The sequence below is a fragment of the Lepisma saccharinum genome, chromosome 12 (assembly GCF_977018435.1).
Source record: "Lepisma saccharinum chromosome 12, izLepSacc3.1, whole genome shotgun sequence".
Classification (NCBI taxonomy): domain Eukaryota; kingdom Metazoa; phylum Arthropoda; class Insecta; order Zygentoma; family Lepismatidae; genus Lepisma; species Lepisma saccharinum.
Genome location: NC_139240.1, coordinates 56067386 through 56090928, shown reverse-complemented (window position 1 = coordinate 56090928; position 23543 = coordinate 56067386). Strand labels below are relative to the sequence as shown.

Below are 23543 nucleotides of genomic sequence, written 5' to 3'. Positions count from 1 at the left end.
CCTCCAGATGGCGTAGTGGTAACATCATTGCCTTGTAATCAAGGAATCCCGAGTTCGATACCCGATAGAGGCACATACTGGTTAGGATCCTGTTTTAAACTAACAGTCCAGCCTGATTGATGTGAATGAACCAATATATCCTTGCAGGCAAGCAGCCCGAAACGCACATCGAATGTGCACATGGCATAACGTGCAAGGATTTATGTTAAAAGATTTTATGTATAGTCTTGGAAAGAAATACTTCCCCTTAAAACTACTGGTATTAAGGCTCTATGGGGAAGTATTTTTACCCATGACTGTACAGAAAGGAACATGGAGGAAATTAATCCTAAAAATATATATCTTAGAACGCAGAGAAACATGATTTGATGAAGCATGCTTCTCGTTCCTTGATGTTAAACGTGTACAATACAACTACATGTATGATGCTTCCGCTTCCCTCAGTGAGTTTTGTGCTCCAAGAATCTTACCGAAACTGCGGGCACATTTTCACAAGCTATTTTTAAGGAAATGTAAAAGAAGCTTTCTTTTGTTTCAGGGCAACAATCTGAAAGAACTCCAGAGAATTTCCCCTTCTGAAACATTCAGAGGGAATGGGACAGGGGGACAGAAGAGGCCATTTCTGCAAGTGGCCATTCCCCACAGACTGATGTTTCATTACGTTAAGTGCTTCCAACAACTCCCCTCAACCCCCCACACACCTGGCCCGTCTTTCTTGCCTGATCCCACCTGAAAACAACAGGTGATTCCCGAGAGCCAAACTGTCACGACAATGTAATTCAAGGGTTAATAACATTAAGAAATATGCAAACACAAAGCAAAAGCAAATACAGTTTAACAATCACATATAGCTGTGCAATTTCGCAAATGTAAGGGTAAATAGTGTTCGTAAAATAATGCCTGTATCCATGGGGGTTACGTCGTTGATAAAAATTGAATAGTAGAAATAATAATATAATAAATTAATAAAAATAAACATTATTATTATTATATCGTTGGTGAGAGACTTCTACTCGATCCACAGATGATTAAATATCGAGGACAACTTTTTTTATTTTATTTTTTATTCTTTACATTTCATGTAGTAACGAAAATGCATGGTTATTCTATATTGTTATTAATTTTTGCACACCTTGTTCTAGAAATAGGTTTAAAAGTTATGGAGAAATATTAGTCATAGTGTTTATGTTCTGTGACTGTGTTTCTGTTAGGTTTTTAAATTTGCATTAAGCACAAAATCTACAAATTCTTGTAATAAATAAAAGACAGAATTAAACTTACGAGTTGCATATGTATAATATCTATATCCTATAATAATATTACATTTTAAAACAGCGACAGTGATAACGAAATGTCATCCTTCTTTCCAAACATTTTTAGCATTACAATGAAATTGTGTGAGTTATGGAGAATGACAGTCACAACCGCTCATATAAAACTCTAGTTTTTGGAATTTTGAAAACCGAAACCTTTTATTCTTTTGTTTAAAAGGTAATACATGAAAACATAGACTGGTTCCTGAATTTATCTTCAATATTGTAGATTTAATTTCGTTGCTCTATTCGAATACCAACTCATTGAATTTTATTTCTGCTTTTAACAATAAAAATGACAATGTATTTGCGTAACTTGAAATCAACCATGATAATTTCCAGGGGGAGGGAGTTCGACGGACCGGTTGGAGGAGGCCCCTTCCCGACGACCATGCGCCATGCCTCTGTATGTAGTGTCTAGACTGGCGCCATTTGTCTATGATAGTAGCCCCGATCACCCAAAAGGCCAATGTAAGTATGCTTTTCATATCCTCAAAGCAAGGACGTATTTAGGGGGGTCCGGAGCCGCCGAAACTTACTTATCAAGTACTAACATTAAATAATGAAAAATATATTCGTTTAGCATTTGCTGAAGCTATAATTTCCTCTGAACTTATTGGAAAACAAGGATTATGTTAGGATCATATGGCTTTGAAGGACACGAAGGACGTATGTAGGGGGTCCGGACCCTCCCCCTCCCCATCCGAAAGACTTATTAAGTACGAAAATTAAATAATGAAAATATACTAGTTTAGTATTTGTTGTATAATTTCCTCTGGACTTATTGGAAGACAAGGATTATATTGGGATCATACGGCTTTGAAGGACATATTTAGGGGGGATCCAGGGGTCCGGACCCCCGAAAGACTTACCAAGCACTAAAATTAAGTAATTGAAATACTAACATTTGTTGCATAATCGATGGTTATTAATTTCCTCAACGTTTTAGAAGGCAAGGATTACATTGGCGTCATACGGCTTTTAATGACATTACAAAGAAGATTTATGTACACTACTACTCAAAATAATATGCATAAAATATTAATCAGTAACTTACTTTTCTCCAACTAGGCTACATGTAACATCATTTTTGTTATTCGATATATATTCAATTATTCATCTATTTCACATTAATTTCATTGCCAGGGCACTTGTTTTTATGTAAATTATTCCGATCTTAACTACAGGTAAGCTAAGTACTGAATATGCGCTGTTATATCTCCATTCTTACACAGTATTTTTACCTATTTGTGTAATAATAATATTATATTAATTTATGTATTGTAATTAGTATTAATTTGATTTAATATAATTATTTTAATTTAAACATTATTATTATTATTCCTGAGACACTTGGTTCGCCCCCCTCACCACCCGAAACATATTTCTAGATACGTGCCTTCCTCACAGCTCTGTGTATAGGTTACCAGTTTCAGGGTTTATGGAACGAAATACACTGCGTAACTTAAGAGCCCCCCGAGAAGAAGTAGGATCAAAAGAGGGTAAGTTTTTAATTTTGTGACCACGATAACTCTAGTAAATGTAATTTTTAAATCATTTTATGAATTTAATTTTTCGTGCTCCAAGGCAGCTTAGTTAAAAATAATGTTTTTTCTTCCCAAATTTGATAATATCACATCATATTATTAACACACCGAATTCCCGTTCACTAAAATTTACCGAAATTTTCTTAACTACCTTTGAATATAGCCCTTACTTATTTAATAGCACGAAGGTGAAGTATCATGTTACGCAAGTCTTACAGTGCAGAATTTATATAGGTGCAAATTATTGAACTTCCTCTGCCTTTAACCCTTCACCCCAAACAAATTCGAAAGGAATTTTCCATTTGAATTTGAAATTGCCCGGTGCAATTTTCTTGTTTCGCCCACCTTGCCAGGAATTCAAAATCTCTACCGTTTAATGCAAGGAATCCTAGTTCATTGTACTCTCCAGTCTAATTATTGCCTATTTTGGAGGGGAGCAGGAAAATATATTTAAAGTCTTGTTTCATTCTCACCCAACAGGTCGGTAGGTGCCAGGGCTTGCCTTGAGTTGATACCTTCCTGGAGATGAGGCCTGCTTCGAGAAAAACTATTTAACCCTAGAACACTAACCTTATTTTACTTATAGTGGTTACTAACCATGAGTAAAAATGACTCACCTTCTATTATTAATGTTTTTAGCACAGAATTAACTAAAATTTTATATTTTGGTATGTGAATTCATAATTTAGTTACATAATATGTAGTAATATAATTTACTAATATTTATTTATGACAATAATAATTATTATAAAAATATATATAAACGTTGTTATGTAAATGAATATAAAAGAATGGAAAAGCGAATAGTTTTACATTCAGGTGCATGTTGGACCAATTTTGCTTTCATGATAACTAGAAATACGCTTGTTGCACTTGACACAGTATGTGGTTAGCCTCCCGTCGTCGCCTTGTAATCAAGAGGGCCTGGGTTCGTTACTCGGTGGAGGCACATAGTAGTTCGGATCCCACTTTAAGCTGCAGGTCAAGTCCCGATTACCCTTTCTGTGCATAAAGTGGACTTAAAACAACAACTCAATCAATCAATACCATATCAGTAAATTTGTAATAAAAATGCTACTATTATTCAGTCATACATACTGAACATGAGTCAGTTTGACTCGCAAATATGCATACCTTTAATGCTAAACAGGAGTAAATTTTACCCACCACATTTTCTACACACACTAGAGTTGACGAGCTGTATCTTTGCGGGTGAACCCTGCCCAAGCACGGCTGCGCAGTAGCAAGGGGGAGGAGCTACCGGCTGCGCGTCATTATCCTTGCGTTGTGTCCTTGCTGTCGACCACCCAAAGGGCGATTAGGTGGCAACTACATAAACGTATCTCTCTCACACTCTGCGCGGAGTAGCCAAGGCACCCGCAAAGATACTGCTCGTCAACTCTACCTATGAGTAAAAATTACTCCCTAGATTCTATTAACAGAGCAAGTAGTGCAGAGACAGTAGATGACGCGAAGCCCTCCCTTTGGCATATCTGAGAGGGGGTGGGTGCCACTTCAACACCACGGAAGGAAGGAGCAACCAAAAAAGTTGGGGAGTGAATATATTTTACTCGTGGTTAGTGCTCTAGAGTTAAAGAGAATATCTATTCCGGTTTCCATGTTATGAATGATCGGAGCGCGACTTCGGAATCACCCTGTAGTTTCGATTACGGGCACAACGGTCACGAAAGCGAACTTTCATCCCAACAGGATCTCTCATAGCTTCGCAAAATCTTGCCTCTGGGAGAGAAAAAAAGTGCGTGATGGGAAAAGAGGGGTCCTGAAAGAGCTCCCAAGAAAGGTACCACCTGATCCATGACAGCACCCGCTACTTCTCTTCCGTTCAAGAGATCGAGGGCTCTAAATTTGGAAAGTGTGTCGAGTCTAGGGATCGCCCCCGCCGCGGAGAAAGAACGGATAAACACAAGAAACCTCTCTCTGGAACTCCTCCTCCCTCCTGGAAACAAAAGACTGCTCGTCTATTTCCAGAAATACCACAAGGGGTCCCAATATCATGTAAACAAAGCACTTCTGCAGACACCGAAGACGAAACAAAGAAGAATTAAAGAGACAGTAATTGAATTGGTGCTAACTACGCGAGGCGCAAACAAGACGATATACAATTCAATGGGTGTCGATGCTTGAAACTCTTCATCAGGACATAGACTTCTTGTTAGATAACTGTTGTAAAAGTTTCCTCAGCGAAGAAAATGCCTTTTTGAAAGTTTAGTAATCTCTTACTCATAGCAGGTTACGATACAGCGTGCCATAGAAAGGAAGAAAACACTACATATGGTGACCAAGGCAGTCTATATTTTAGTAAAAAACACGACGTGACGAACAAGGACACCGAAAGGCTTACCAAGTACTAAAATTAAATAATGAAAATATGCTTGTTTAGCATTTGTTGCATAATCAGTGGTTATTAATTTCCTCTGAACGTATTGAAAGTCAAGGATTATATTGGGATCATACAGCTTTGAATGACATTAGAAAGATTTATACACACTACTACTCATAATAATATGCATAAAATATTAATCAGAAACTTTACTTTTCTCAAACAGCATGTAAGCCCATAGTGTAATATTACTCATGAATGACGTATTGAGACTCAATAGACAGGTGACTCAGGAAGGTTATGCCATTGGCTGGGCTTCTGTGCTGGACGAGCGAAAAGTTTAGCGTGGCAGATCCTTGCCGACTGAGAGAGACTTTGGACGAACTGGACACAGGCTGAGTATACTGCATTACCGTCTATCACCCTTTTGGGGCCAGCATGGCCGGGTGTAATTTATCTAAAGTTAATAGTTATTTTGAGTTCTTAAAAGAGCAAGAAAAGGAATTTGTTTTTGTTTTAAATTTTTTTAGGTCGATTGCTCCGGGTCATGTTGGCTGTGGGGGTTTTGGGCGGGACTGCGGTTGGCTCTGACTCGTGTAGCCGTTACTTACTGACTGGTGACAATCAAATGGGACGAACTGTACTATTTTAACTGGGAGATAATCCATAGAAATTTCTGTTGAGTTAACTAAATTTGGAAAGTATAAGTAAATAATATTGTTTGTAATAAAGATTATGTGTTAAAGAATATTAAGTTTAAATTGAATAATTTAAGTACCTAATATATGATCATTACGTTCCACTGCGCCGATAAGACAATCCTCGTCTCACTTCTTTAGTATTAAAGGGGAAACAAGAGACGTAGAGGATTATAAGCATCTAACATTGTTTTTGTTATTCAATAAATATTCAATTCTTCATGTATTTGACATTAATTTCATTGCCAGAACACTTGTTTTTATATAAATTATTCCTATCTTAACTATAGGTAAGCTACATAATGAATATGCGCTGTTATATCATTGTTTTTATACCGTCTCTTTACCTATTCATGTAACAATACAATATTAATTTCTAATACAAAGGGGTGAATAGACAAAAATCCGCACCGCAATAATGACCACTGACGTCATTTCCTGCCTTGATGTTTTACGCTCGACTTCCATGGCTAGAACCAAACTCGAGCTCATTCAATTGTCTTTAAATAAAGTTAGAATATACAATCGAAATTGGGTTGTGATTCGTTGGCAAAGTGTTATTAAGAGGGATGTAGACGCGCTTTATTTTTCAGTACCTACATGCGTACGTCAAAGCGAGTTTTGACACATTACGGCTCCGCCCACAACACTTTCTGTTCTGGTGCGCATGCGCAAGGAGAGCATGGAGATTGTTACCGTGCAACTTTCCTCGCAGCAGCCAATAGCATGTGACCGTTCTAGGTCCAATGGAGTCCAATAGTGTGACGTCACAGCAGACGACGCGCTGGAGCTTGAGTCTTCACAACGAGAGAACGTGTTTTCTTCGTATCCAATTCAATGCTATTTTCCTTCGGAAGGGGTAGCTTTAATTATTGTGACAGCAGTTAAGAAACAAAATTGTGACGTGCATCGTACATGGAGTAGGAAATCGAGTAAAGCGAATGCTCCAAAATAAATCTCAGCCAATGGGCGTCGTCGGTGTAATCGCCTGAGTACAGCGCCTTGAATAACGTAGTGTGGAAAACGACCCAAGAAACTGGTTCCCCGAGAGGATGACAAGTAGATGGCAGTGCGATCGACCCAGGTGCTAATTTTGTTATGAAAGTAATGCGGCTTAGTTAGTTTTTGGAATATATTGTGTAGATTTGTTTCTCTAGAAAGGCGGTAAACGAATTGATGGAAACAGTTATATTTGTGGAGTGATTTGCAGTCACGAAATGGCATTAATTTGGAAAGAAAAGTAAAATAAAATTAATAAATAAATAGCATGCGTAACACAAGAAGAAACATCGCAATGTGATTCCGGACGTCAGGTCTTGGACTGTGTATCAGAGTTTATTTTTCTATGTTATTAGAATATAAATAGTATCCTGAGAGATATTTCATACCGACGCGACAAACCACAAATGTCTCTTGAAAGCGAGCAGTCTGAAATCAATGCAGCCTTTCGAACCGTAGGGACAAAAGCTCTGACTGCACCGTTTCCTCAAGGAGATTTTACACCAAAGCGACATGCGACAAACGATACGAGGATTTCACACCAAAGCGACACGGGTCATTCGGTCCAAGGCAACTTTCATACCGAAGTGACACATGTTGCTTGGAAAGGAGCCAATCAAGAGCAACATTTCACATCGTGGCGGCATGACGGGAAGCACAGGCCAGCGTTCGGTTGGTGAAATCCTCAAGCGATAAGTGTCGCGTGCCGCTTGTCGCTTTGGTGCGCAATCTCACTAAAGCATGACACTCATTGCATCGCGTATGCGCGAACAACAAACCACGGCAACATGTTGCAAACATTTGAGGAAATGGCCCAGTTTGAGCGAAGCAAAAGCGACACGTGTGGCTTATCGTGTCGCCTAGATCTGTTGTTGTAATGTGCGGTTTATCGTGTCGCCTATCTGTTGTTCGCAAGCAACGCTTGCAAATAGACTGAAGTCACCATGTCGCTTGTCACTTAGTTGGGAACTCCCCCTGTAGCGCGTCGCTTCGGTCTCAGCACCCTTCCTTTAAGGAGCTTTCCGACCGAAGTAACAAGTAGCACGCGAATACGCCATATGAACGTGTAGTTTGCTGTTTGGACCCTCATGTGCAATGAATGCTGTTTTACAGTCTGGAAGTGTGTGTCACTAGTGTGAGAGTGTGAACATCCCGTGTCGCTTGTCCCATTGGTTTGAAAGTTGCCTTACACTCATGTCGATGGAACTAAGAAAGTTTTGTGGGGTTCCCCTTGTCGTTTCATGGAATCATCATTATCATCATCGCCACGATTAGTTTAAAGCGGAAGAAAAGAGACAGTAAATATCAAAAATACAAATGCTTCAGTGTGTATATCTTTAAAAGAAAATGATGATGATGATAATAATAATGAACCTAATCCATACACAAAAATTTAGTTGCTAAGAACATTCCACGCGTATTTTTTCTCCTGTATTATTAACGAAAGTATGACGATAACAGGACGTGGTCGACTGTCTAGAATGTTCGTTAATATCTTCGCGACCACTGTACCAAATATCATAGCAATTATCACATTCATAGAAATGCTTCATGTAAAAGAATCAGACGTTGCAGCGAAAACTCCATTTACTTCCATTATAAGCAGTCGAACACCAAGCACCGGGGTCAACACCAGCGCCTCTAGCGGATCATTTTCGAGTGGAACCAGCCAGAGAGCGCAGAAGCATGCCGTTTTCCACACTACGTTATTCTAGGCGCTGTAGCCTGAGGCTGCCGGTTTCCCGCCATCCATAGCGGCAGCGTGGCCGACTTCAGATCGGTGAACTTCGGGTCGGCTTCGGCTGTGCTCGGAAGTGGAATGTTTTGAAAATGCACGATTTTCTTACTCTGGTTATTCTGTACCTTATCCTCTGTAAGGTATGTGTGATATAAAGTCGTATTCTCCGAAATCTCATCTTTCCACTGATGTACGATACGCATCATAATTTTGTTTCATAACAGCTGTCACAATAATGAAAGCTACCCCTTCCGAAGGAAAATAGCATTGAATCGGATAGGAAGAAAACACGTTCTCTCGTTGTGAAGACTCGGTTCCATCTCGTCGTCTGCTTGTGACGTCACCACTAATGGACTCTATCGCTAACATGGCGATTAAACGGCCAGTTGTGGGCGATATCTATCGACAAAAAAAGTAGTTCGGGATGTGCGCGGAGTAAATTCGTCACGGTTAAGCTTGTCTACTACGTTTGTCAGCTTCCGCGACATAGAGCTCAGGTGAAGACTTTGAGAAACCCATTGTTCTTTAAAAGCGGACCCCCGTTCCGAAATCCCCATTCGCCAGCGGAATTTTCCCCTTTCCCGTTCTCATTACGAAAGTGGGGCAGGCCCGTCTCATTTCCAGGGGAATTTATTGGTTGTCGAGTGGATCCCAGGGGACTCCCCAGCCTGAGCTACAACTCCAACAGGAAGTTCTCTTTTCTCTTACCCCATCGGGTAAATTAATTGAAAAACTTACCCCTTTCGGTTGTTTTTGAAAAAAAAAAAGGGGTGGAAATACTTCTGTTTTCATGAACTCTGGAGACGGATGCGAATGTAAATACGGCAGTGTTTAAACATGCGACGGAATGCTTGTATACACCGACTTTGTGGGGCGGAGCGTTGTCATGTCGAAGAACTGGAAAATTATGGTTGAACAGCCACCCTAAATCCAACATGAATAATTGATTGATTTGGTCTATTTTACTTCGCTTTTCTTCCACTTTTGGCTAATCGCGAAGATGGGGATGAGTGATGATACACTGAAATTAATGAAGGGACACCGGCTTTCGAACCCAGGACCCCTGGCGTCGTAGCAGGTTGTGATAACCAGTCGGCCGGCGCCAACATGAATAAGTCATGCTAAGTGGAATATGTTGTGTGAATATAACTAGTAATGATTTTTTAAAAAATATATTTGTGCGTATATTATAGTCCACCGTACACGAGATTCTATCAGACGCTTCTTTCCAAATAAAATATCGCAATTACCGAAACCGTGCACTATTTTAATTCTCTGTAATCCTAGTAAATGCCAACATGCCCCCCTTCTTAATACATTTAGCCATCACCTTCTTCTATCCTGACCAGTAGAGTTCTCAGGATTTTCGAAAGGGGATTATGTATACTTTTTTTCGTAGTCGGACATAACTTTGCCATATTTACCTACTGTACATTGGACGTTTATTTAGGAACTCTGGGCCAAAGGGGTATAACCCCCCCAACCCCCCTTGGTCACGCCACTGATCCAGACAGTTTTTATCCTCAAGTAAGTGTCCACTGTGAAACTGAAATAGTTTGCCATGAAGTAATAAACCCAGCCAACATAGTGTAATGGCTAATCCCTCGGAAATGAAGGATTTTATATTTTATAAATTCAAATCTCAGGTAACGAATGGTTCTCTCGTTTTGATCATCGACTTCTCAAGTGTGGGGCCTCCCCTATGGCGCAGTGGTAGCGTCGTCGCCTTGTAATCAAGGGGTCCCGGGTTCGATACCTGGTGGAGGCACAAGTGGTTCAGATCCCACTTTAAACTGTAGGTCCAGTCCCGATTAGCCTTCCTGTGCATAAAGTGGACTTAAAACACGAACTCGACTTCTCAAGTGAAAGTTTGGTTTTTAAATTCACTTCAGGCGATAATCGTGACTGGGTGTACGTCTATGAGTTTTTGTTTTCAAGTCCACATCATGAGCAGATAAGCTAATCGGGACTGGATTGGGAAGTGAAATCCTGCCACTCGATTCTGCCCCAGCCGATTACTGAACTCATAAAGCAAATACGACAATTGTCGCGATTAGCCGAAAGTGTCAGAAAAGCGACGTAAAATAACCTGCTACAATCAATCAATACAATACGACAACGTTATTGGAGGCCTATTGCACATTTTAATCGTCACAATTACCCTGGTAAGGGTGCAAATCGACGTAAAATAACAAAAAATACTGGTAGATGAACGGAAACACGAGAAATTTGAATGACAAGAATCGTGAACTATATTTATTTTCAAGCAAAGAAAACATACAGGAAAGAATATGTAAATGTGTGTTCAGAACTAGTAAAATCTGAGTCTACGGTGCTTAGTGCACACCTCAATAATCAGGTGAAAAAGGTTGTAAAATCCATTTCTGCCATTTATCCAATTTATAGGAAATGCACACAACAATATTTCTCTTTAAGGTCCCATAAAAGTATGGCGCCATCTTTCATTCTGTCTGTAAGTTTTATTGTTTCCCAACCGTGACGGTACGAGTGGGAAGCTGTCCTTCCCAAATCAATAAGCGTCAATCAGTGCTAATGGACAAAGCGATCTGTTTTTGAGGCCGGAATACGACAGAAGGCCGAAGAAAGAAACGATATTGAGCAACAGAGTGTAGGTTGCACGCAACAGTCTTCATTTTTCCACATGAATGCTAATGTGTTGTAAATTACACGAAGACAAGACGGGAAAGAAAGTTATATACTTTATTTGTTGTTTTGTGACACACAATGGCTTCTAGTGATCGACTTTTTGATACGACGCAACGAAACTTAGCTTTATTGTCTTGTACGAAGTTTCAGAATAGGACAGTGTTCTCTGAAAGTAATCGCGATACAATCAACAGTTGCAAATGATAAGTTCACAAGGATGCGCAAAGGCCTGCGCAGAAGAATGAAAATCGTTGACGGGGAGGAGCTTTGCCGCAGCGTCATAGCTACCTGCGCAGTGAGATGCGCTCGGGCATAGTTTTAGAAACCTTTCGATAGAATATAAACTTCTTCTGGGTGTTCGAAGAATCAAAATGCATATCGAATTAGGTTTTCCAAGAAAGCGAAACCAAGAAAACGCCTACAGCACTAAATCAGACTTACACATCCTATAAACATTTTTGTTGAATTTTTTAGGTTTCCTTTTGCTCGTTCCCTGTTGTTTCATGCATTTGCTTGGGGGGGGGGGGGGCGCAGACTCTGGGAGAAGAATATGATGTACCTGAGGGTTATTGAATATCACCTAGTTTATAAGGGGCCGGGGGCCTTCCCCCGGAAATTAAAAAAACAACAACTTAAAATCACTGACTTTTAGGCCTTTTAGATTTGAAAATGTTAAATTTCTTCGCTTAAGTAAACAAATATTAATTAGTATATTGGTCGTCAGTTTTAAAAGAAGCAAAACAGTACGATTATTGCATTTTGCATTATTTTTTTATTAATACAATACTCGTATTACTTTAAAAAAAGTTACGGTACAATAGTAAGCTTCAGAAATTTTAGAAAAATTAAATGAAAAGGTTCTTTTGATGCCTCAACAGTAACTGTTGACTCAACACAAAGTCATTTTATGTTTTTCTTTCTTCAAACTGTACACATCAATCAAATCGTCTAAGTTAGTTGTTTTAACAACATCCGATTCAGAGTATAAGATTATTAAACTGTTCAATTTCTCTTGACCCATTGTGTAACGCAACCAGATGTGGATTCGCCTCATAGCAGAAAATGTCCTCTCACAAGTGCCTACTTGGAAGAACTACCTGGTATTGAGGCGCAATTACCGCACATTCCATCAAGCCAAACGTCAAGATTTGCGGTATGGCTTCATAACAAAGATGCAGGCCCCCCCTTGGCCCCTCCAGAACTCCGCCTATGTGCTAGCATAACTTCCATATTTAATTTCCTAACATGTACACCATTCATCGAACAAATGGTCAATGCAAACTTGAAATACTTTGAGGTTCCCTTGCTCTGGTTTTAGCCACACGAAGAAATTATAATTTCAGGCGCGCGTAACACAACAATATCTATATTTTCAGATGCAGACCGATTACTGTATCGTGCATGTCCACTCTAAAAGGTGAATTACTTATACAGAAAAAATGTGGTGAATTTTATGTAAAAATAAAATAAATAGCACCCTTTTTTTTTCCTTTTGCTACAGTAGTTTAAATTACACTCCTCTCTTGTAATTGACGAAAAATCAAGTTTTAACTTTAAAAGCGAAAATTATTTTAGGTCATATTTTAAATAATTTTAACGTCATTCTGTAGGTAATTTTTGGAGATTCTTGGGTCATCAATTTCCGAGCCCTACGAATGAAGAAGTTTGCTGAAATACCAAAGAGTAGGGTAGAAAAGGGCATTACGGATCACATGGCATTATGGATCAATGTAAGGTTCACGTGACCTGCAAAGAAAACTGTTGCAGGTACGAACTTGAAAAATATAGCCGATCATGCTGCCATCTGTCCGCTTATTCGCTGCCTGTCTTTGTTCGCTGTGGCAGTCTCATGTGTTATTTAATTTTCTATCGCTGTGCTTCAGTAACTGCCATCTGACGCCATCCGAGATTCGTTCTGGAGAAATTCGTCGCCTCTTTCCCTAAACTGCCACAACCGAGGTCCCCTTATCATGAATTATCCTTCAGGATGTTCATTTTCCAAATATATATATATTTCCCATTCAGCTGCAACCAGAATCCACGATAAGACTACAAAAGATGTGGGTCTTCTGACCCACATGTTCTCGTGCAGTTACGTTTTTCTGACAAAAGATGACACTGTTGCTGCGTCAAAAGAAGCAACGGCATTGACATCAAAACAAAAGAAAGACTAATTTCTCTTTTCTTTTTTAAATTTAGTTTTTTTAACGCTGGAGAAAAAGTAAGTAGTTACGATTTATTATTATTATTAGTTTTTTAATATATCACCTGAAACATTGTGACAGTTGCTACAGTAAATCCGATGCAACATTATAATCAAGTAATTTTCAAATAGGGAAACTAAGCTAATTTTAATTGTTCAGCTTGATTTTGAGTGATGTTAGAAACTTGTACAAACAACGGCAAAGTGGGTTAGAAACCCTGCGGGCTTCAGGGTAGCTTTGATAAGGCACCTGATTTGTCTCGAGCTGAACCAGGAAATGGAGGATCTTTAATCCCCAAGGCCATTCTGCAAAACGAATGCCAGAAGAGGTTTGTGTGTGGGTGATGATAAGTGTATATGTTATTGTTTTCGTTATTTTACATTGTTTTGCTACCTCTGGAATTTGAATGACGAATAGATTGATTTGATGAACTGACATACGCGAAAAAGCCAACCCCGTGGCAAATTGGTTAGCGTAACGCGCTTCAAAGTCGAAGAGCTGGGTTTAGAACATGATCTTCATCCCACCTCCACCTTACATATTGAATCTTTATCATTGCAATTAACGGAGAATGGCAGAACAATTGCGTGAAATAACAAAAATATAAGCGTCGGTATCGGCTTCCGAGTTTGAAGCATTGTTGTTTCGTCAATCAATAGCAACGATAGGTATTCCTAGTATTTTCGCAAAAAAACTAATTTCCAGTCTGTGGTGATAGCGAACTCTATTTAGTGTGAGAAATATGTTTAAAATAAATATATGTTAATTCATGCAGATGTAACCTATTACGGAGGACCTTCACGATGACGTAGTGATAACGTCAAGCCTTGCAATCAAGGGGCCCTGGGTTCCATACCCGGTGGAGACACATAAAGGTTTGGGTCCCACTTTAAACTGTAGGCCCAGTTCCGTTTAGCCTACCTGCGCATAAAATGGACTTGAAACAAAAACCCAAACTAATTAAGAACTTGTCGCAAGAATGTCGCCTCAAGAATGGTAACAACGAAAATAATTTCGAAAAGCAACAATACGCATATTCTTACAATATGATACTATTCGTCACATAAGAATTACTATTTTGAGAGTTCAAATTCTTGACATTTGCAGAAATTTGCAGCCTTGAAATTCATTGTTTTCCCCAATAATTAAGTGCTTTATGTGCCTTGCATTGCTCTAGCTCTTCGTGTGAGCTTAGATTAAATGTGATAGAAGCTTATCTTCAATCCTTCACACAACTTCCCTATTTGCTTGCTACATCTTAACAGAACTTCTATCGAACATTGCTCATGAAATATATTTTACCTATCAGCTCTTCATTCACCTTTTAATTTTCACATATATTTTTATTTTTGTTATTTAGCGTCGCTTTTCTGCCACTTTGGGGCAACCGCGACGATGAAGATATGATAAATAGAACATTAATAAAGAACACCAATGCCCAGACCGGTATTCGAACCTTGGACCCCTCACGTAAAATCGTCTAATGCTACCGCTCAGTCAATTTTCACATAGAAACCTTACACTTTCACACCTCTTCCTTACATATGTATTTTGTTTTACCTGCTGCAGCTCTCTTATGGTGAACACTAACCTCTCATTTCAGGATTATCTAATATTCATAGCTATTGCTCGGTAGTGAATGATAATTCTATTAAGCCTTGTGAATCTTACTCCGAAGGAAACCCTGTTCGAGGATGGAAATGTTACGTGTGTAGTGTTATTAATGATATACAGTATAATAAAGTCTGCTTTGGTTAGCATTTTTAGAGTATTGAATGAATATTGCATTTTCATTTCGTGTAGAGGCATATTTTCGTCACCTAGATTTTGCATTTAAAAAATGTATACATATACATATATTAATCATTGTGAATTCGAGTCAATTGAAACATTTTGCGTTGTTGCGTGATTATCTATTAGGATAAAATTGGGACATAATGGATCTAAGTAGAGAAAATGCAACTTGTATATCAAAATTGCCATGTCCAACTGATCTCCGAAAGTAGTGTTTAGCACGTCACATTTCAAGTATAGGCCATGATTGTATCTGGTATATGAACGAGATGTGTCCCTCCTCTCAAACAATACGTGGCTTGTCCCCACCGAACGAAGTGTGTCACTTATAAATTAAGTGTCCGAAAGCAGGTATTAGGCATGAACAGAAAAAAATACTGTTGAGCAATTACAAAGAAGCTGACGTAGTTTATAAGCCAGTTCATGGCCCGGAGTTATTGACGGTCTTTCCCAACCTATCCGCTTTAGGATCCGGGTTCGAGTCCTGGTCTGGCAATCTCTCTTTTTTTAAGTGTGTCTTCATATTAATTATAAAAGTGATATAAAAGCAAAATAAAATAAGGTAAAAAAGTGTTCCCCTGTGCATAGCACCACGCCATGAAGGCGTATAGGGGGTGTGGGGGTAACGCCCCACACAAATAAAAATAATTGTAAAATGACTACACTGTCAAAACTACATTTGAAAAATAAAATGCGAGCAGAAGATCCATCTTCAAACAGGCATTTGGGGAGAATTGTGTAGACAGGCAGCATGCTCCCGAAAGTTGCCAATCCACGTGTAGCATGACCTTCGATACTGGAGTTGTGCTTTTCAGGAAAGTTTACTCGACGTTCCTCAAGCGTCTTATCAAGGATGCCTCGGTGTTCGCAGCATTGCAAACTTATTTTCCTCCTATTTAATCTGCGGTTGGCTGTACGTACACATGCCGTGGCTTGTAAAAAAACAAAACAAAAAAAAGCAGCGTTATAAATAAGGCGAAACGGAAAGCAGAGCAGATTGTTATTTCAGCTGTGGATTCAATTGCCAGAGCTTCGTTAGTCTCAATATATCAGTTTGTAGACGGTATGGGGATCACTGGCGTACGCTATTTTTTTTCGGCGGGGACAGACGCTGGAATTGTAAAGGTGTATATTACATAGCTACGCTCTAGAGGGCGTAATTACCATTTTTAACCTTCGTTTGATATTATATACGTAATATATTACATATAAAATATATATTATATAATATAGCTATATGGATATTATAATCGTGGGTCTTTTTTGAGTGGCTCATTTACCACTTTGATTCTTCCTTGGTTCTTGCTTTCATTTTTTTTCTCAAATTTCCGGTGGGGCTATATCCCTGCGTACGCCAGTGGGGAAGAAAAGATGCATTTACGTCCTCACAAAATACAAAGGGCCGACCTCCGTGGCTGAGTGGTTAGCACAGCGCGCTACGACGCCAGGGGTTCCAGTTTCGAATCCAGGTCTGCGCATGGTCGTTCTCTGTGAATGCCCCTTCATCAATTTCATCATATCATCACTCATCCTCATCTTCAAAGTTAGCCAAAAGTTGCACAACAAGCGAAGTAAAATCAAATCAATGAATCAAAAGACCAAGGACCTGACACACTGCCAGACGAACGGGCTGAAAAGGAATTTTCATTTCAACATGTAAATAGCACACGCAAGAGACTTTACTTACCGAAAAGACTGTACACGACGCCGAACACGAGGTACATTCCGCAAATGATAGCCGTGGCGATGTCATAGTTGTAGTCTAGGTATCGGCACCTTTCTGTAGGGGTGCCTATCGCCCCACCCCCAGGAACCACCCCCAGTCCCGTCTTGTTGGGGCGTTCTGTCGGCACCAACAGTCCAGTTTGGAACCCGGACATGGCGAGTGCTTGGGGAAAAGAAAAGGACATTGTCAGTTGTGCTAAGAACAATACATGCATAAACACTGAACAGTATTCTTTTCACAGTTTTAAGTGACGTAATGCATGACTCATTATAGAACTCAGGTGCTCAAATTAATCGTACAAGAACTAGGACTATGATAAAAGTCACAGCTGTATGAGGTCACTCAACTCATGTATGGTCAAAATACAGGAAAACACTGCATAGAATAGCCTCGATAGGTGCATTACTACTCTTTCAGGGTAAAATCAAAAGGACGACAAGTTGGCTACACTAATAAGGCAGACAGAGGCGCCAACGGTTGCCATAAACAATATTTTGTGTGTATAAATATATAAAATGAATCCCCTCTGTGTGAGTTTTGTGAGGACAGACCCCCCTGCCCCCCCCCCACAAAGTCGGCGCCTAGGATGGTAGATAACTTAGGGCTAGTCTTAGTCTAGTTAACATTATTATTGTCATCGGTGGCTTATTTAAAGGGGGTCTGTCGGGCTTCAGCCTACCTCGAAATATCTTCAACTCGAAAAAACACATTATAGGGCGAATTCACACACAGAACTCAAAATTCATCAGTTTTGTTGATTCAATTCATAGGCGTAACTTTGGGGAGGGGGGGGGGGCAGATTCCAACTTCGAGCTTGACTTTCGGGGGGCAGAATCGAAAAGTTTTCAAGCCCATAAAAATATCATCCAGTACTATTTTGTTAACAAAAACTACCATTATCTTGTAAATTTTCATAAACCTTAAAATACGCCTATGGTACAATTAGTACGGTCAAACGTGTGCTTTTGGTTTCTTGGAAATGATTGTGTCTGATGTTCTCTGTGTCAATGCTCTCGCAGTACAGCCAGCTGATAAAAGTACCCTTTTATATGTGCATTTTGATGCAGCAAAAATAGATCATTAGCAGTTTTTGGGCATTATTGTGTTACTGTAGTCAACATATTTGTGTCAATTGGCATACGTTTGGTTCTGCGGCCAACCTCCACAGCTGAGTGGTTAGCACAGCGATGCCAGAGGTCCCGGGATCGAATTTCTTTGCGAGTGTCCCATTATCAACTTCATCATCACTCATCCTCATCTTCGCGATTAGCCAAAAGTGGTAGAAAAGCGAAGCAAAATAAGCCAAATCAATCAAAATTTCTGTTCATGTGTCCATACATGTGCTGAATATGGCAGATGAATTTAAAATGCCAAAATGCGCATTAAGATTCCCATTTTTTTTATTAAATGTCTTTTAAAGCATATTTTCGACACTGCTCAATTAACAATTGAATCTGAAAACATTAAATAGTGCAGAATTAATAATTTTAAAGCAAATTTGTCATGTAGTTTTGGGATATGTAAATAATAAAACAGCACTTACTGTTGCAGTTATCAGGTTTTGTTACAATTGATTTGTGTGTTGGCATGGAACATCTTTCTTTATATATTCCTAATCTCCAAATTTGAATTGAGTATTCAGCAGGGGTGGCCACAGGGAGGTTTATGACGCGCCTGCGTCATGGGAATTTGGGGGGGGGGGCAAAATTGTATACCAATTCTATACAGGGTGTCCCAGAAATAGGTGGCATAACTTCAGGAGCGTGTTCCCTACATGTTAACAATGAAAAAAGTTTATATGAACATAGGTCCGGAAATGTTTGGTTTCCGAGTTATAGGCTATCATAACATGTGTTCACTGTAATTTATCTATCTTCCACAGGTGGTTTCCTGCAACACAACCAGGTATTTGATGAGTGGTACATGCTGAGTGGGCCAAAACATTTCCGGACCTATGTTCATATAAACATTTTTCATTGTTTACATGTAAGGAACACTCTCCTGAAGTTATGCCACCTATTTCTGGAACACCCTGTATATCTTCACACAAAAATGTGGGGGATTGTTTAGTTTGATTGACTTGTTATTGATTTTTAGTTTTGGTTATTATGTACAGTCTTTCTACCTACCTGTGGGTGATCGCGGCGATAGGGTTGAAATGAAACACCACCTGTTATGTCTTTAGAATCGGTTTGGTTTGGAGGGAGGGCGTGCTGTTCGCATTAATACAAGGTTAGTCGAGCAGACAGACTGTGAAGACTAAGATTCAGTGCACTAACAATGGTAGTGGCCTGAGCAGTTATGTACGTTTTATGTTACTAAACATGAAAGTGAGCCTAAAGTAGTAAAATAAAACATACATTGCTTAAATATGTCTGTATTATATTGTTCCGCCAATTTTATCTGACCAAAATAAGTAAAGTAAATAATTCCGCACAAAGGGGGGGGGGCGGGGCGAATATTCTACGTTTTGGGGGAGTGCGTCATAGGACTTGGGGGGGGCACCCCTGGTATTCAGTACGACAAGTTTGATTCTGGTAAACCAAAGCGAAAATGAGATATACATATTGGTTTATTGTGAGTGTCCCTTCATCAATTTCATCCAATCACCCATTCTCATCGTCGCTATTAGCCAAAGAGTCAGCAAAGCGACGCTAAATATACACTATCTACCAAAAAGTAATTGGGCACCTATGATGGTGCTTAATTTAGTATCTAATTTGAATCATTTAGTGGGACCACTGGTGGTTGTTCTTGGCACAATGAAGTCACAGGCATACTGTACACTACTAGACAATGAAATGCTCCCAACCTTGTGGCGTTTTTACGGAATGGACCCCTGTTACTTCCAGGATGACAATGTTAGGTGGCAGGTTTCGGAGGCTACTATGCAGTGGTATGCCGACAACAATGTTCACCGATTGGTCTGGCTTGCACAGAGTCCTCATCTCAATCCCATAGAACACCTTTGGGAGGCATTGGACTGGCGGGTGAGGTCTCGGGAGATGCGGCCAAATTCCATTGTCCAACTGAGTGAGATCTTGCAAGAGAAATGGCGACACATTCCAATGGACGTCCTCCACAAACTAGTCGAGAGCATGCCTGACAGAGTGGCTGCTGTCATAGCAGCAAGAGGTGTCTCCACGAGGTTCTAACAGGTTTCGCACCACCAGACAACCATTTTGTACACGTGCCCAATTACTTTTTGGTAGATAGTGTATATATAAAAAAACCCAAATAGAAACATGATGTGTGGGTTTAGGTTCAGGTGGGAAAGGAAAACTGCTGGACAACGTTGGAATGAAACAACCTTGCCCTTCTATAAAATCTAATCTTCAATACGCAAATATATACCGTTTCTTAAACAGACTCAGACAATCTCAGTGAAATAAATGCGTCCTGCAATTCGGTCTGTATTACTTCAGTGAATAGTTATAATTTGCCAAATGATTCAAAGTCGGTCTGTAGTGATGTCGCCTGTTGAATGACGAAGAAAGGTTATCAGATTGTATGACAATGTGTGTGCGTAAGATGCGTAATTTATTGCAGCTTAATAAGCACTGTGGAAACAAGTATTACTGATAGAAATATCCGGGAAACTGATTTAAAACAATGAGTATACAACTTACGAGAAAAAAAGCAACATGCGTAGGATTGAGTTTGAAGTTTTGATTAGAGGTCTACAACAAGAATAGACGCCTATAATAAAACGCTTGTATATTACTGTAATTGCATGTGGTGTGGATAGTCGGTTGTTTGTACCTACGTCATATGTTAAGTGTGGGAAGACGAATTACGAGATTAGAAGCGCCGCATAGGCGTATCTTGGGGGAGCAAGAGGAGCACTTTTCCTTTTAAATTTATTAACATTTACAAGTTAAGAGTACTTTTTTTTTTAACCTTCTGGCATTCTTATTCTGCCCTCCCCTCAAAAAAGTTAAGCTGCTGCATGTTCTGATGCCTGCAACGCAACTCAAGGCGCACACACTGAGTTGCATTGACTATTTTCCTAAACTCTGAGGGTTTCCACAGCAAGGTATGTTAATATATCATTATTTACACATCAAATTACCAATTCTTGATCCCTCTAAGGAGTTACGAGAAACTATTGTTCGGTTATTCCAAACATTTTTCTTTGTGCAGATTTTGTGGGTGAAAGGAATTCCTCTGGACTGGGCCACAGAAGCTTTGTGCGTCTTTTGGTAATCTTTCGTTCGGGCCCTCTGCGTGTGAATTCGCAATAAATCATAGACAATTCGTCCGCAGAAGGCGAGAGAAATGGGATGGCTCTGTCTGTTGGAGATGCGGTGATAATTATCGCTCCAAAGTGGAACGCCCTCCTAAGAGAGTCGTTTCGGATGATGGATCGCTGGAAGCGAAGGTGGCACGGAAATTCCACAGGTTAGGAAATTACTGTGACGGTGCGAAACATCAAACATCAACACGCTGCGGCATGGACGTAACTTGGGGGCCTAATTTTGAGGGGGCAGAATTAGACTTGGAGCCTACTTTTGAGGGGCCAGAATTAGACTTTGGGCCTAATTTTGAGGGGACAGAATTAGACTTTGGGCCTAATTTTGAGGGGACAGAATTAGACTTTGGGCCAATTTTGAGGGGACAGAATTAGACTTTGGGCCTAACTTTGAGGGGGCAGAATTAGATTTGGGCCTAATTTTGAGGGGGCAGAATTAGACTTTGGGCCTAATTTTGAGGGAGCACAATTAGACTTTGGGCCTAATTTTGAAGGAGCAGAATTAGACTTTGGGACTAATTTTGAGGGAGCAGAATTAGACTTTGAGACTAATTTTGAGTGAGCAGAATTAGACTTTGGGACTAATTTTGAGGGGGAAGAATCAAATCTGTGGCTTGACTTTGGGGAGAAGAGACCATCTTATAGAAATAGCAGTCAGGATTATTTGCTATATAACTGTGACGTTTTTGAAATCACAAATATTACTGTTTATTACTTTGCTCCTCAGTTCCCTAACTTGTAAATTTTAATAATTTGAGGGGAATGCAAGTGCCCCTTGCCCCTTTCAAGTTACGCCTATGCGCTGAGCTGTACAGGAGCCATTAGGCGAGAGAGATTAATACGCATAATTAGGAGGAGACTTTATTTTAGTCTTCTGTTCACGCGTTACAGCGCCTCTGCCCTTAGCACCGGAGGATTCTTGAAAACAAATGAGACGCTGTGTCTGGCACTTGCTAAATACGGGGCGTGTGGAAGATGATCATTTGTGAGATCCCAGCACCTAATAAGAGATAATCTACTCTGGATCATCGGTTCTACTGAATTGCTGGAAAAGAGATCCCTATTGGACGAACGAGACCGACGAAGCCTCCTGCTCACTCCCTCCTCTCGGCTCATTTTAGAACGCTACAGTAGCGCTACTCACTTTGTAGTTTATTTCTTTACGTTAACCGCAACGGGAAAGCAGGACAACGACTGAAGCGTCAGTAGCCTTTGTTAAAGATAATATCCCATTATTCGCCTGGAATAGACGGGGAAGTTAAGTGAGAATCCTTACTGAAAATTCTGGATTAAGTACTGCTTGATAATGCCCAAAGAATTGACCAAAAAGGCAGATATGAAACTCGAGTGGACGAATCCACGCTAGAAAGGGGAGGTAGGTAGAAATAAATGCGAAACAGCGCTGTAGGTTTCAGATCAGTATTTCGTTCAATTGTTTTGTATATTATCGATAGCTTCGTTGCATTTGTGACGACTCGTACAGCTCTTAATTCCCCTCTTAAAGCATTTCTTAACCTGTTTCCCTTATGCGTTGCACCCCTATTTTGCAATGGACTCGTCCAGTCAGCGCATGCGCACTTGGATCGACGGCCGTGACTAAGGCAGACTGACTCTACTCTTGGATATTTCGAAACACACTCTACGGAAATCTAGCTCGGAGGATACTTGTAAAATCTACATCATCGTAGTGAAGTCTACCAGTCGGGGATGTGCAAATCTCTCTCTGTGGTGAAGTCTGCCGCCTCTAACACAATATACTCCATTGAAGGGCCCGAAACTTCCAAACGTGCTGGATGCGCTTACTGCTCGCCTGAACATGAATTTAACCCTTTTGTGTTACGGTTCGTGCTTTTGGGAAGGGGCAAGAGTTTAAATTTCTCTTTACTTTGCACTGAAGGGTGAAGTGTTGCCATAACCTAATTTTCCCCATTTTGACGCACAAAATTTCGCTTTTCCACAAAAAAATTCCCATCTTGAACTATTCCTTTCTATGCAGGGTGGTACCTGAATGGGGATGAGGGGAGATTCCCTCCTCTGAATGCTCCCTTACTGGTCGTACATGTTTGGCTCTTGGTGGAGGGGACTAATGCTATACAGTATTTATATAATACTCCCAATGTTTGATTGATTAACTGATTTGCTATATTTTTAATTTTTGCTCTTACTTCGCTTTTGTGCCACTTTTGGCTAATTTGCAAAGATGAGGATGATATAAAGAATGGACACACTCAAACACCCAGACCAGGATTCGAACCCGGGACCCC

At 40.0% G+C, this 23543-nt stretch overlaps 1 protein-coding gene across 3 annotated transcripts in view; it reads right to left on the bottom strand.

Moving 5' to 3' along the window:
• The window catches only part of LOC145996122 (transmembrane protein 198), a 304521-nt gene that overhangs the window by 54966 nt on the left and 226012 nt on the right, over positions 1 to 23543 (bottom strand). For all 3 annotated transcript variants that reach the window (XR_014442749.1, XM_083132401.1, XM_083132402.1), the window contains one exon: positions 16989 to 17189. Coding sequence is in view for 2 of the 3 variants with exons in the window: in XM_083132401.1 (XP_082988527.1) it covers positions 16989 to 17181 (193 nt within the window). In the remaining variant the exon portion in view is untranslated. The remainder of the gene's footprint in view (positions 1 to 16988; positions 17190 to 23543) is intronic.